This window comes from Thalassophryne amazonica, chromosome 12 (assembly GCF_902500255.1).
Source record: "Thalassophryne amazonica chromosome 12, fThaAma1.1, whole genome shotgun sequence".
NCBI lineage: Eukaryota > Metazoa > Chordata > Actinopteri > Batrachoidiformes > Batrachoididae > Thalassophryne > Thalassophryne amazonica.
In genome coordinates, this window is record NC_047114.1 from 99,899,245 (window position 1) to 99,913,404 (window position 14,160).

At 43.8% G+C, this 14,160-nt stretch overlaps 1 protein-coding gene across 1 annotated transcript in view; it reads right to left on the reverse strand.

Moving 5' to 3' along the window:
* The window catches only part of dhx9 (DEAH (Asp-Glu-Ala-His) box helicase 9), a 33,441-nt gene extending 21,721 nt beyond the window's left edge, over positions 1-11,720 (reverse strand). Inside the window, exons 1-13 of the mRNA XM_034183470.1 lie at positions 11,670-11,720; positions 10,502-10,655; positions 10,257-10,397; positions 9,731-9,848; positions 8,966-9,129; positions 6,754-6,902; positions 4,227-4,273; positions 3,957-4,093; positions 3,628-3,717; positions 2,748-2,909; positions 2,108-2,185; positions 842-1,033; positions 614-755 (exon numbers count right to left, since the gene is read on the reverse strand). Of these exons, the coding sequence (XP_034039361.1) occupies positions 614-755; positions 842-1,033; positions 2,108-2,185; positions 2,748-2,909; positions 3,628-3,717; positions 3,957-4,093; positions 4,227-4,273; positions 6,754-6,902; positions 8,966-9,129; positions 9,731-9,848; positions 10,257-10,397; positions 10,502-10,612 (1,531 nt within the window). The 5' untranslated portion in view covers positions 10,613-10,655; positions 11,670-11,720. The remainder of the gene's footprint in view (positions 1-613; positions 756-841; positions 1,034-2,107; positions 2,186-2,747; positions 2,910-3,627; positions 3,718-3,956; positions 4,094-4,226; positions 4,274-6,753; positions 6,903-8,965; positions 9,130-9,730; positions 9,849-10,256; positions 10,398-10,501; positions 10,656-11,669) is intronic.
* Between the last annotated feature and the right edge of the window lie 2,440 nt (positions 11,721-14,160).

Sequence of the window (14,160 nt, forward strand, 5' to 3'; positions counted from 1 at the left end):
CCAAACAAGTCTAACATCCACAGCAAAGATTTATGTTCTACACACCCGAGGCAAGACCTGGACCAGGAAAGAAAGGAAGGAGCTTCGCACGCTATTGTCCACAGAAATGAAGAAGTCAACGGTTGTCATGAATACGTACACATACATTATGTGGACATGAGGTGTAACCCATCCAGGAGATGGACAGATTCAGCTCCACCCACTGAAAGTAACCATCTACTGTCCTCCACACTGAGACACCCGTATGGAGGACCATGTCCACAGAAACTCACTAAATGTGGGCTCTAATGTTCCCTCACAGTGTCAGTGATCCTCCTCACCCAAGTCTCACTAAGTAACCGCTCATTTGACATACAGTCATTCCAACGGGACCCAAAGATCCTCCACTGATCAGATAACCTTTTTGGTCTGAATGCCATCAGGGCTCAGTTACTGTTTCCCCTCCCACTGGAAGAACAGGCAGGTAAATCATTCTACTTTTTATTCTGGCAAGTTGAGCTGAGTCACTCTGTTAACTTTGTCACTGAAGTCTTGGCTGCTGTCTCACTGAAGGGGTCCCAGACTGGGACAGGATGAGGTAATACTGCACCCTCAGCCGAGGACGTTTACATACCGACGGTGCAGAAGAGGATGCTGGCGTGGGGACGAGGGAGGATGGACTCGAAGCGCACGCTGTAGCCACAGCTCTTTCCAATATCCTCTCCCCTCTCAAAGGCGACTCGCTCAGCCACGGACACAGCGCTGATCCGCCTGGGCTGGGAGGAGGAGGAGGAGAGTGAGCGGGACCCCCTAACACCCCACCAGGCTCAGACTTACAGGACACCAGTCTGAGTGCACAAACCTGGGTGACCACGATGTTGCAGTCAGACGCCTGGCCGGCCTTGATGAAGCGGTCCAAGATGTACTGAGGAACCTGCGTGGTTTTGCCGCAGCCCGTGGCTCCTCTGATGATCACCACCGGACTTTGATCAATGGCCGCCATGATCTCCTCCTCAAAATGTTTGACAGGCAGCTGGTCACGTTCCGACAGCATCTGAACGATGGAGAAGTTCCACCAGTTACTCAACACTCCAAAACCCCAAAACAGTAATCAAGTATTCTATCAATTATTCTGGCGATTAATCGAGTAATCGGATAAAAAGTACTTCTGCGTTTTTAAACAACATCAATACTCCAGGGCTCTCCCTAAGCAATGGCACAATGTCTCTGTGCCAAAGTGTTGACATTTTGCTAAAATGGCAATTGGATGTGGCTTTCTGTTTTGTTTTCTCCAACTTGTAAAATGCAACCATTCTTAAGTTTTTTTTGTTTGTTTTTTTATAAAGGTTGATGGACTGGGTCCCTGCGTGATTTTTTTAATTCCTCTTTCTCTGCAATTCACCAGATGCATTTCAGCTGGAGGTTGAACATGCAGCCTCACAGTTTTTTTTTATTTAAGTTATCGTGTCTTGTGTGTTGCCCAAAAAAGCAAAAATTAAAAAAGTAAAACACTCAGTGTGAGTCTGAGGGAAACACAGAAGAAAGAGTGGACTTCTGCTGTTTGTCAATGTAACCGGGGACAGAGCTGTGAGCAGAGCGAGAGAGACAGCAGCCGGCCACCGGGTCAATAGTCCCTCTGCACGTAGAGCAGACCGTGTGTTTTTTAAAAAATAGATAACCACACTGCTTCGCTTTAAATGCGCACTAAGTCTATTTCAGATGATCAGTAATGGCCCTTCACAAAGGCCTGGTTTTCTACTGTGCAAAGCTGATAGCTGTAATATTGATTAGGCATCACCTCCATCAAGGTTCCAGGTGAGGTGAGGCCACACCAAAAGGTGACAAAGTACCGCTGACCACTGATTGGTCAAGTGTCCCCTCATGCCTCAACTCAATTCTAAATCATTACAAGTCAGGACTGAAGAAATAAAATTCAACACAAGTTGTGAACAAAATATTTAAATCTCATAAACAAAGTGTTCAGAAACCAAACAAAGTATAAATACACACATCAGTCAAAACCATGTTTGTATTCATTTGGTCTTTTAATTTTATTTTTAGAGAAATGGATTTTGTGAAATATTTAAAATGTCTATCAAACACAAACATCAATAAAGAGCAGCTTCACCTTCTGCAGATTTTCATCATGATCCAGCTGGTACATCAGCTCGTTCTTCAGGTCCCCGCTGATCTGCTCCGGAGTGCACTGCAAACAAACACGCAACACAAACTCCGCCGGTGAGATCAGACACAACACACCAGCAGGACACTGTCCCCAGATCAAAAACACGTTTCCACTTCATAAAAAAAAAAAAAAAAAAAAAAAACTCATCTGATTTTTCTTCTGTAATAATCACAAATGAATGTTAACTTAAATATTTTAAGGAAATCCTCTTGGTCCTGAAGTCCACTGGTGCTGGAGGTCATCTCCAAAGCATGGATTAGAGTCTTTGACTCCTCCTGTATCTAATGACAGCCGAGTTACCGGATGTCAAAATCTACAACCCATCGAACACAAAGCCAAGGTCACTAGACATAAAAAAAAAATTCTGTCGACAGTTTCAGTCAATCATGTCTGTAAACTCAAAGCCGAAGTTCCAAAAATACAGACACACAGATGTTTTTATGACTTAATAAAACCAAATTCAGTGTTCTTTACTATAAAGCCCACTCGCTGTATTTTATTTTGTGCAGCACTTTATATATAAAATTATATTAAAATAATTACTAGTCTTATTGTTGGCCCCTCGTGACCCTGAAGTACTTACGTAGGCCAGCGGCCCCTCGTCAATGTTGCTGCTGGTCCAGGGGTTCCAGTTGACCTGAGGCGGTGACCAGGGAACCACGCCAGCAACGCTCTGCCGCTGGGATGGCTCAAACACTGCCATCTTACCTTGAACCAGAGACACCGGGGTGCTGTGGTCCAAAGGCTGGAGGAGAGAAGACGAGTCATTTTACTCACCACTCAGAGACACCTTAATTATTCACTCATTTAAAAAACAAACAAAACAAAAAAACCCTCTCAGTTCTCAGCTCAGATTTTTACCACAAAGCCTTTTTTCTTTCACGACACTGATTAGAGCACTCGTTAACAGGGTCATGTCTGTTCAACCAATCAGGGACTGGGGGGCGTCAACCACCGATGAAGAGAACAGAGCTGGTTTGTTGAGGTCGTTGTGGGCGAAGCCAAACAAACCAACAGTCAGTCCACACGCACAGAGAGATAAGGTGATGAGGCGTCCGCCACCACTCCTGTACATGCTCTATGACATCATAAAGTGTGGTGGATACTGATGGTCCTATTGGTCTGTGACCACAACAGAATCAAAGCACAAGACAAACATCCTCACAGCTTTAGATCTTTGCTCAGCTGTCAGTCACATGGCAGAATGTTCTGGATCAACCAACGTTTAAAGAAAAATTTTTTTTGTTGAGACAGAAAGTAGCACTGATGCTGTGTTACAGAAGAAATCAGTCTGTGTGAGCACAGAGACACATCTCAAGCTTTACAAGCCGAATGGAGCAGCAAAGACTCAGCGTCTTCAAACGTCCACCAACATGGACGGTCTGTGTTCAGCGGTGCAGAGTGAGAGCAGTGACATCAGCGTGGCTGATAAACCCTGGTAGGACTAACATCAGGGGACTTACGGGTGGGGGGATGTGGACGTTGATTTCCTGGACCACATTGGCTACCTGCTGGTGCAGGTCTGGGGAAATGTTCACGTCAAACACCTCCAGCTGGAAACAAAACACAAAATCACCACAAACAAACTGAATCTAAAACCAAAACAGGCCTGAGAAAACTGCGAGCATGTTAAAGGTGTCAGACTTCAGACAACTTTAACTATTAAAGGTGTTACTTATGGTCTTCTGATAACAGGCGGAGCTGATCCAAAGTGAGCTAGCTGAGCGTTTACAGAGGTGCCGCAGACACGGACAGACTGAGGCCATGGCCCAGTGCAGTGTGGTGAACGTACGGTTTCTCCTTCTTTCTTCTTGGTGACACCAGAGTACGCCTCGATGACACCCAGGTGGTACAGCTGCCGGATCAGAGACAGCGCGCAGGACTGAGCCGCCAGCTTCTTGTTGGAGCCGTGCTCGCGAGCCGTGATCTCTGCGACACACACATACATAAGGACCAGCTGTGACCTTTGCCCTCACTTGAAACATGGAGCTGATTTCTCAGGTGACGAGTTAGTTCATGAGTTTATTCTGTTCCAGATTAAAGTGACTTTAAAGAGTCTTACTTCTGCCGAGCTGCTTCACAAACAGCTGCATCTCTGCGATGAAACTCCTGCAGGCACAAACAAACAGCTTCACTCCCGTCTTCCAGAATAAAAGCCAGAACACAGAGTGGACGTGAGCTTACCTGCTGTGTCCTCACAGCGAAGCCTGTATGTTTTTCTGCCAGACTTAAAAAACACCAATCAGTAGCTGTGAGTCTGGACCCTCACACCTGCTGTCTGCCCTGTGGTGGAACAGCAACACCAGAAATCACAACCAAACCCCACTGAGCCCTGAGCCTGCACCCATGGGACCGCTTTAGTGCACCTAAATCCGGTCCCATGTCGTCCTTCAGTCGGGTTGTGACTTCTGGCATTGGTTCATTGTTCCACGATACATTTACTGTTGGCCCGTTTCACCGGCCAAATCCTGACTCAACTAAACCTGATATTCATTTATTTATTTTTGAACAAGCTCACTAGCTGTCAGCTACCTTTGCCCGTATGATGTCAAATGTCTACAGGTCATTTCAAAATTGGCTGTGTGTCACGTAAATGAAAGCACATATTTTGGGCGCAAACCGTTTAGGCTAAAATCAAAATTTAGTGCAGATAATCTGCAGCGCTGTCAGCAGTGGATGTGAGCAGAGCAGCAGAGCAACTGCACTCAATTACTGATCACTCTATTCAAATCATTTCATATAGTGTTCAGAATAATAGTAGTGCTATGTGACTAAAAAGATTAATCCAGGTTTTGAGTATATTTCTTATTGTTACATGGGAAACAAGGTACCAGTAGAGTCAGTAGATTCTCACAAATCCAACAAGACCAAGCATTCATGATATGCACACTCTTAAGGCTATGAAATTGGGCTATTAGTAAAAAAAAAAAAAGTAGAAAAGGGGGTGTTCACAATAATAGGAGTGTGGCATTCAGTCAGTGAGTTCATCAATTTTGTGGAACAAACAGGTATGAATCAGGTGTCCCCTATTTAAGGATGAAGCCAGCACCTGTTGAACATGCTTTTCTCTTTGAAAGCCTGAGGAAAATGGGACGTTCAAGACATTGTTCAGAAGAACAGCGTAGTTTGATTAAAATGTTGATTGGAGAGCGGAAAACTTAGATCCAAATTCTTAGATCCATCAGTTTTGTTTTTTCCCCCTCCAAAGGCCCAGTCCCAAAGCAAACCAGATAAAGTCGAGGTCTTCTTCAGTTTTTAAATCAACCTTCACTCCATATTTTAGGAAAAATCTGATCATTATTCTCAGTCATCCTAACAGGAGCAGGTGCCTTCAAGGAGCACAAACCTCCATCAGAATTTAAAAAAAAAAAAAAAAAAAAAAAAAAAAAAACAAAGCTGTGATTTATACTCTGGGACAATATGGTCAGTCCTTATATGGAACCAGGATTTAGCCGGTGTCCGCGCTCACCTCCCTGCTGTGGTCTAATCAGTTTTTGAAGACGTCAGCCTTTGGAACTGTGAGTTCTCCATGGTGTAGCAAACACACCTCGGAGGTCTCTGCGTTTACAGCAGTCCAGCAGAAAAACATACAGCAACGTTCAAAACATGGGATCTCAACCAACAACCCTCCAACCCCTGCATGCTTCCTCAGAGACTCTCAAAGGCCCCCAAACACCTGATGAACCACTGCCGGTGCTGACAAACAACAATATGGTGACTGTAACACTTCAACAGCTGTGCTAGTCTCCTGTCCTGATTGGTCAATTTTGCTGTGGTAAGAGCATGATGGGTAATCCCCCCTCCCCATTTTATTATTTGTACCTGAAACACATGGCCAGTCCAATTCAACAGTAACTGTAGAAAACATATTATTAGTAGTAGTAGTATGTGTACGTACAAAAACAAACATTAATAAATTAGTCAAATTCAACAGTTTTAGGATTGGTGCCGATTTTGAGCTTTTGGTTTCACATTCAGCCTCTGTCGCTTCTCTAAAGATCTGGCAACACGACTTCCAGGGGCACGGTAAACTTGAGCCAAACCAAGAGGATCTGGGCTCAAACGCAAGACCTCAGTAACAACATAAAGAGGATCACAATGACGAGGAAACATGCTGAACACAGAGTGAGTGTGTGTGTGTCTCTCTCCAACAGCAGAACGATGGGCCTGAAGGCAGTGACTCAAACTGATACAGCCCCAGAACCCACCAGGACCTTTATCAGTCCAGGAGTTTGTCAGTGACATCATCCTCCCTCTAAACCCCCCTCAGTCTGTGTGACACCACTGCTTTAAGGACCGAGTTCACAACTTTAAAAGGTGCACAAAATCCAGACAGACATGTTCAACTTCTTCTGAAACATTCATGTCACTAAAATGTGGATTTTGGATTCTTGGAAGCTGTGAGATGCATCTTGTCAATCTTTCTCAGATGATTAAAAAAAATTAACAATGAGAATAATGGAGCTGAAAGCAGAAGAAGGGACCAGAGTGACCGGAAGACATCACCCTGTCTATCACGTTCTGGAAGTGTGAACATGTCAGACTGGATTCCCGTCAGCCTAAACTCCTCCAGGTCTCCTGATCCAGACCTGTTGTGGTCCGGTCCCACTTGGCTGTATTTATACTCAGCATTCGTTTTCTCCTTCTGGAAGAACTGGTTCAGACGAGCCTTGGCGTTCTCGAGGGTCCAGTTACCATGAAGATTGGCATTGAGGTCAACCTCCTCCGACTCCAGAGTCTACAGGGAGGAAAGGATCCACGTAAGAGGAGGACATGTTTATTCAGGGAAATTCAAGCCTGGACACAGATACTGTGAGTGATGTACAAAGGCAGACAGAGTTTATTCAGTGAAAACTGGTGTTCCGGCTTCTGCACTGTTCAGTTCTTGCTTGGACTGGGTGTTGTTGGGTCAGGTTGTAGAAATCAGCAACTTGGGCACTGTTGGTGAGGAAAGGCTTAATGACTTTGTGGACGATGAGTGAGTCTTTCTGGGTTTGAGGTTGTCTTGGATTCACATTAAGATCTAGGCTTTTAACAACTTCCCGGACTCGTCCCTCAGAAGTGTATCTGGTGCAGTAGATAACAGAAAAATCATGCAAATCTTGATTAAAGGGCCAAATGTGGCATAAATGATGTCTAAGGCATACTTTGCAAATCTGATTAATTAGCCAGCCTTTTTTCAAAATGTCCACCAAAATGACACGGCCCATTATAGGGTTCCCCTGTAACAACTCCGCCAGTGTGGCTAGCGGCACCAAAATAGGTCTATTTATTCTTGATGGAATATCTTGCAAATATGATAAATTAGCCGCCATAGTAACCTGTCAAATGATGTGGTACTCTCCTTTAAAAACTGAATTTTCTTGTATGTCTTTACTAGGGGTGTAATATTCAACTTTTAAAAGCATGTTAGTACTTTATGTGCACCCTATTTTATCTTCAAGGGCCAACATCACAAAAAACAGCTCCCACCACAATGTAATTTCATGTGGCTAATCAATCAGAATTGTTAAATACACTCCTGGGAACACAATGAACCGAGCAACATCTGGGAAGATCTAATGGAGTCATGGGTGGAAGGTTTTTCTTCATGCCAATATCTTTGCAAGAGAATGAATGTCCAAGTCTTTAGAGCCCCAGTGCTTCCTGTATGTGCTTGTGCCTCATCAACATAATGCAAAAACGCATTTCAGAAGATCACAACACACACTTTGCTTTGTACGACAGAGAGCTGACTGAACTTTTGGATACAAAAGATGTGGGTATGGTGTAATCTAGGTGGGATTAGCCCAGACTTGTTTTAGTTGAGTTTGTTGTACTAATGCTGCTCACTGATGTCAGAAATTAACTCAAGAAAGTGGGAAATTCCAGAAGATGTGTACTGAGCGAATGACCTAATATTTTGTCCTGACAGATGCCAACATCATCCCGTCAGTACAAGCTCCTACTTGCAAAATTCCTAAACCTAATAATTTAAAGAAAGGGAAAAAAAAAGTTCAAAAGTATCTCAGACAGAAACCCTTGAAGTCAAGAGTACAAATGCCTGCCTTTGAAATGAGAAGACAAAATGTGAAAGAGGATCCAGTGAAAGTATGATTATAATAATAATTAATGAATCAGATTTTTTTTTTTTTTCATTGTGAAATAAAAAAAGTGAGATCTTATTTTGTGTTTTGGTAAAAGTCACACTTCACCTCTGGAAAAAAATAAATAAATTAAGATAAATGATTTTTAAAAAGATTAAGTTTAACTCTGATTCAAACTGCAAGTTTTAAAAAGTATTTAGAATACAGCTTGAGGATTTTGGACGGTCCCATGTACTTGGTACTTTTTTTTTTTTTTAAATCAAAGCCATGATGACCTGAGAAATCTGAGGTGGGTTTGACCCACGTGGGCTCCAATCTGCCAGTAATCATTAGGCACGTGCCAAATTCTGATTCCTTAAGAGAATCAGGGCTGATAGTGGTGGTTTTTGAGGTGTTGGTACTGGCAGCACACGCTCCATCACCACGCTGAGGACGACCAGAGAGTCAAATATAACTTCAGCTTGTTTTTTCTCTGCTGCTGGAGCTGATGTCATTTTCTCCGTCCACAGAGCCGTCTCACACACACAGAAGGCATCACATTTCACTACGATTATATTTGGTGCAGAACAGACCACTGAGCTGAATTTGCAGTTTATAGTTTCCTCTCCCCAAACATTAATGGCTTTCTTTGTGGATGTGCTGAAACGGCCCAAGCCTGTGCAGTTCAACAGAACCCCGAGACTGGATTCTGGGAGGTGTAACCCCTACGTCTTACCGCCTGGGCTTCTTGCTCATCTCTCCTGGCGTAGTACTCCTTCAGATTGGCCCCTCGGTCCCAGTCTGCTCCTGCTGCTCCTCCTCCTCTCCCGCCCCATGAAGCATTTGCTCTTCCTGAGTAACCCAGTCCAGTCACTCCTGGAACCAGCCCATTTTCCTCCTCTGCCAACGACCAAAGCACAGACACATCGTCAGCAGTCCGCTTTATTCATTTCATCCCCTCAGCGTAAAAGAAGAGGTTTTTTAAAATGACAGAGTGACTAAAATTATTTGATGAAAACTGTCATACAGAATCATTTTTTAACATTGAAGCAGCTACATGTATACAAACATTTGGGTAAAAATGTAAATTTGTACAAAAACTTTAAGAAGGGAGACATGCAAGTTCCACAGGATGGAATCGAACCCACGACCTTCTTACTGTGAGGCAACAGTGCTAATCACTAAGCCACCGTGCTGCCCAAAGTGCAAAGTGAACAAAACAACAAAAAAACAAAGCAATGTGTTAAAGCTGTGTTGTGGTGCTCTGCGGTGGTTTTAGTTTGGATATTCAACAGACGTGTGTTGGTGTGTTTAATCTGATATTTGTTCCGATGCATGTCACTAAACATGAGAATGATGAAGTTCCTGCTGCTGAAAACAACTATTCCTGCTGCTGAGCTCAGGAGATCGCTCAAGAGAAAAACAAAAATTCTTAATTTAACAAATTTAAGGAGTTTTGAAAAGCCTGCCGACCCTGACATGAAGACGCCTGTAGTCTCACCTTTCTCCGCTTTGACCACCAGATGAGGCGGCAGAGGGCCGCCAGAAGGGAGGTTTCCAAATTCGTCTCTGCCTGTTCCCTCGCCATCAGGCTGGTCTGACGCAGCTGGAAAACTCACCTGGAAACAAATGTCACAACACAACTCTGGAGGTGTTACAAGCTTCAGTGGCTGTGACTGGAAAAACTGCACATAAAATGCTGATTCATGTCGGAGTGGAACAAAGGCAGCTTCACAAAATAAAAATCTGACCAGACCACTGGTCAGTTATGTTTGGTTACTTAAAAACAGGGATGACAACTTTGCTCTCATCACCCTGAAAATAAAGTCAGCAAACTGAACTACAAGAAAAAGTGTTTGTTTGTTTTAACTCTACTATGCTGTGACAAATATCCAATTTAGACACGGAACAGTACCTTTTTTTTTTTCTTTTTACAATTTCTGAAAACATTAACTGCTAGCTGAAGGCCTAATCGGCATCTTATTCAGCACTGTCATTTTTGAAAGAAAGGTGAGTGGTTTTCTAACCCCAACTGATGGGACCTCAGCTGCGTTCATCTCTCCAAGTCGGACTAGATAATTGACAAAGTCCCTGGCAGCGTTGCTCTGGGCGTCCTTTTTGTTGGTGGAGTTGCCCATTCCTGTGTAGTTGAAGCCATCAACACGGACCTGCAAAGAGCCGAGCTCCAGTTTAGAAGTGTGACAACCATCCACATGTTCCAGCAAGTCCAGGTTTCAGTCAGCCAATGAGAACACTCTGACATGCGACTCACCTCACACGTGAACTTCTGCCTGTTCTTGTTTCCTGCAGTTCGAATGTCGTAGTTGGGCGTCAGTTTCTTTTTCCCACACCATGCGTACAGAAAGTTCTTGATGTCCGCCATGGTGGACCTACAGCTGGAGCACGTTCCTCCTCTGGACTCTAATCTGAATGTAGTCCGGGAACAAAACCAGCAAAATGTTTGAAATCATTTAAAGTTACATTCAGGTTCCGGGGGTGGGGTACACACCATCTTCACTTCAGCAGGATCATCATCATCATATGCACTCAAACATGAACATCGCGTCCTGTGTACAGACACGTGCACGCTGACAGCATCATGTCCAATCATTTTACACATATAAACAGAATCACTGGGAACTCTGTAAGAAGGTGAGGACAGCACACTTCAAAGTCCAAAATCAGCACCAGAACCTCCCATGTCGTAACAATAACTAGAACTAATCTTCCTTGAAATGATGTTAAGCACCAGATCTGTTTCACCATCCAGACTCATATCCATGAATATCATTCTTATTGATAAGGTATCCGACGCAAACCGCAACTTACTATTAGTATGGCACCCAGTGACCTACCCCAACGGCAGGGTTCACACACAACCGAACCCGAACCCCGCAGAATGTCCGCCGTCTTCATCACGTGATGCTCACGACGGTTTCTTATTGGACGCCGTGTGAAGCGGCAGAATCCGTTTATGTTTATTTAGTTTACAGTGAAAGTCTGTTTTGTCAAGAAATCGTACTTTAGACAACTGCGTATTAGTCACTGCCGCCGATCCAAACCGTCTGCCTGCTGGTGCTGATGGTTAGCACAGTTAGCCTCCAAACCAGCAGGCCTCAAACAAAACGGAACCATTTATCCAACACAACACGAACATGTGAGACCACCAAACGTCCCATTAAACCGCTTCCTTCATATTTTGACGTTCCAACTTTATACAAATGTTAGTTTAAGATAAAATGGTTTATACAGAAATCGTTCAATCAATCCGTCACTCGTCAAGCTAATGTTAGCTTTCTGCTAATTCGTAGCTTTGATTCATTTCACATTGAAAATGTCCAAGATCCCGACATATAACAACAAAATACGACTCCACATACCAAATAAAAACAGCTATCATTTATCTGGTAAAATAGTTATTATTAATGTAAAGAACTTACAATGAGCAAGAAATGCACAGCGTGCGTGGTAACAAAAGCTGAACATCCAGGTTAATGCATTACTGCCACCTACAGGACCGGAGGATTTACAGCAACCACCATCACGCACATGGCCCGGTTTCATAAAGCGGTCTAGTCTTGTTTAGTCGACTCAGCTCAGTCAAGTAATGTTTTGATGTTAGTCGTTGCACAAACCGCTTAGTCGGCTAAAGTTTTTAGCTTGCTACAGATGAGGCTAATCTTATTTTAGTCGACAAAACTTCAGTGCCTGACCTCAATTATGGCAGTTATTACGTACCACCACTCCATGGAGCAGGAAGGAAGGAGAGCCTTGTAGCGAGAGCAGGTGTACCAGGACCGGAATAATGCATTTGAGATGGTTACGGTCACCGCGAGGTCGGGTGCATCTCCTCAGGTGCGGTGGACTCAGACATGTTCGTAGGAGACGACCAACACGGAAGTAATTAAGCTCTCACCACACATTGGGGATTTTTCTTTGTAGGTGTACTCGCGAGGCCGCTTATGCCCGTGAAAATTGTTGACTAATGTTAGACGGCTAATCTACAAATGTAGCAGTCAGTTAGATGAGATTAGATGGCTAATGTTGGGCAACTAACCTTAATCGAATACGTGAGTTTAGTAGACTAAAAGATTAGACCGCTTTATGAAATATATATATGTGTGTGTGTGTGTGTGTGTGTGTGTGTGTGTGTGTGTGTAACGGGTGTGTTAAAATGTGGATTTATAATTCACCAAAAGTCCATCCTCAGTTGTTAGTTATGTTATATTATTTTTGGTATGTGTTTGACTACTAATATTGCATATATTTTTACTTATTTCTTTATTTTTGTTTTATTTTGGCAGTCACATGAAGAGAGTCTTTTCCTGTGGTTTTGCCCCACCCTCCTCAGAAGCCCTGAGGCTGTGATGAGGAGAGGTTTACAGGTAGAGCTGATGCATGAAGTTGCTGTACTGAAAATTGTTTTACTTTGTGCAGACTGGCTGTCAAGATAAACCTACTCCAGTGACAAGAACCCCCTGGTTACCGTCTGATCCATCGACACAACACAAAGCACAGAGAGTATCTTAGCAGCAGACATAGACTACGTTTACATGCAGCCAATAACCCTTTCATAACCGGAATATTAGCAATAACCCGGTTGCGCACGGCCATGTAAACGCCCGCAAAAACCCGAATATGCTCATATTCCGGTTTTTAAAAACCCGCATAAGACCCCTGGGTTACTCCTTGTCTAACCCAAATATCAGGTCATATAAACGTGCATCGGGATATCCCCATAGAAAGGAACATTATTTTGTGTTCCGCACATGTCCTATCCGCAAGGAATCTTGGTCTTTTGAGTACGGCAACTACTTGTATGTGGCGTGCGCAGCCCACCGGACACCACAGAAGCAGAGATAAACAGCGCATTGTATTCTGCGTCCTTATCAGGCGGGCCGGTCGCGGCACTGGTCGGCATCACCACGATTGCTCTCACTGCCTCCAATGCGCTTACTGAGTCTGCGGGCTCGGTAAACACCGCAGCGGGCCACTCACACACACACACACACCCGCTGTGCAGAGCTGCGCCAAATCTGGCAACAGGTCCAGAGACTACGCTCGCTGCTTTGCTGCGGAGGCAGCCCGCAGGAGAGAAAAGTGAGAAAATGTTAATGCCTGTTTGAGAAAAGTGTGTAGTGAGGGGTTTTACACGAAGCAGGATTTGCATGAACGCCAGACCAAATCAAGCACCAATGGAAGACATGCGTCGCTGTTTAGATGGGGATATTCCAAATAATACCAATGACAGGAGTAACTCTGTCTGTTTAAGCATGTAAACAGGTTATTCCTAATGATTCAGAAACCTGAATATTGACCTTAACCCGAATATTAACGGAATGTAAACGTAGTCATAGTGTCAGGCCAGACAGGCTACAGTGGTGCCGTGATCCAGACCACGCTCCTTCAGACCACCCTGTCATTGCCATCCTGGTGCCTGGAGTTGTGGATCAGTGTCAGTTTGGTCACCTGAAGTTGCTGTCGTATGCAAGTTTATAATAATTTATGTTAAAAAAAAAAACTGTTTCAAAAGCAGAAGTACTACTAAAGAGGAAGAGACATTTTGTTATCTTGCTGAATATTTCTGAAAAAGGGGTTGAATGAACTCTTGGACATTTTTGATCAAATGGATGGAGACAAAGCTACAGCTCAGAACTTTAACTTTGGTTTTGGGAGAGGTAGATTACTTGCTTCTCCAGTTAAAGGACATGTCGCACAAAAATCATAACTATTTAGATTTAGTCTGTTAGTGACCATCCGATGATCCACCTGATTACTTTGTGCACTTCCGTGACCGGTTTCAAAGTATACGGCATTCGTAGCAAACAGCTACGGAGACGTCCGAAAACAAAGTACTCGTGAGTACTCAGGTGTTTCCGACAGGTGACGTCGCAACTAGAAGCGTCCCAGTGTAATTGTTGTGTGGGCCGC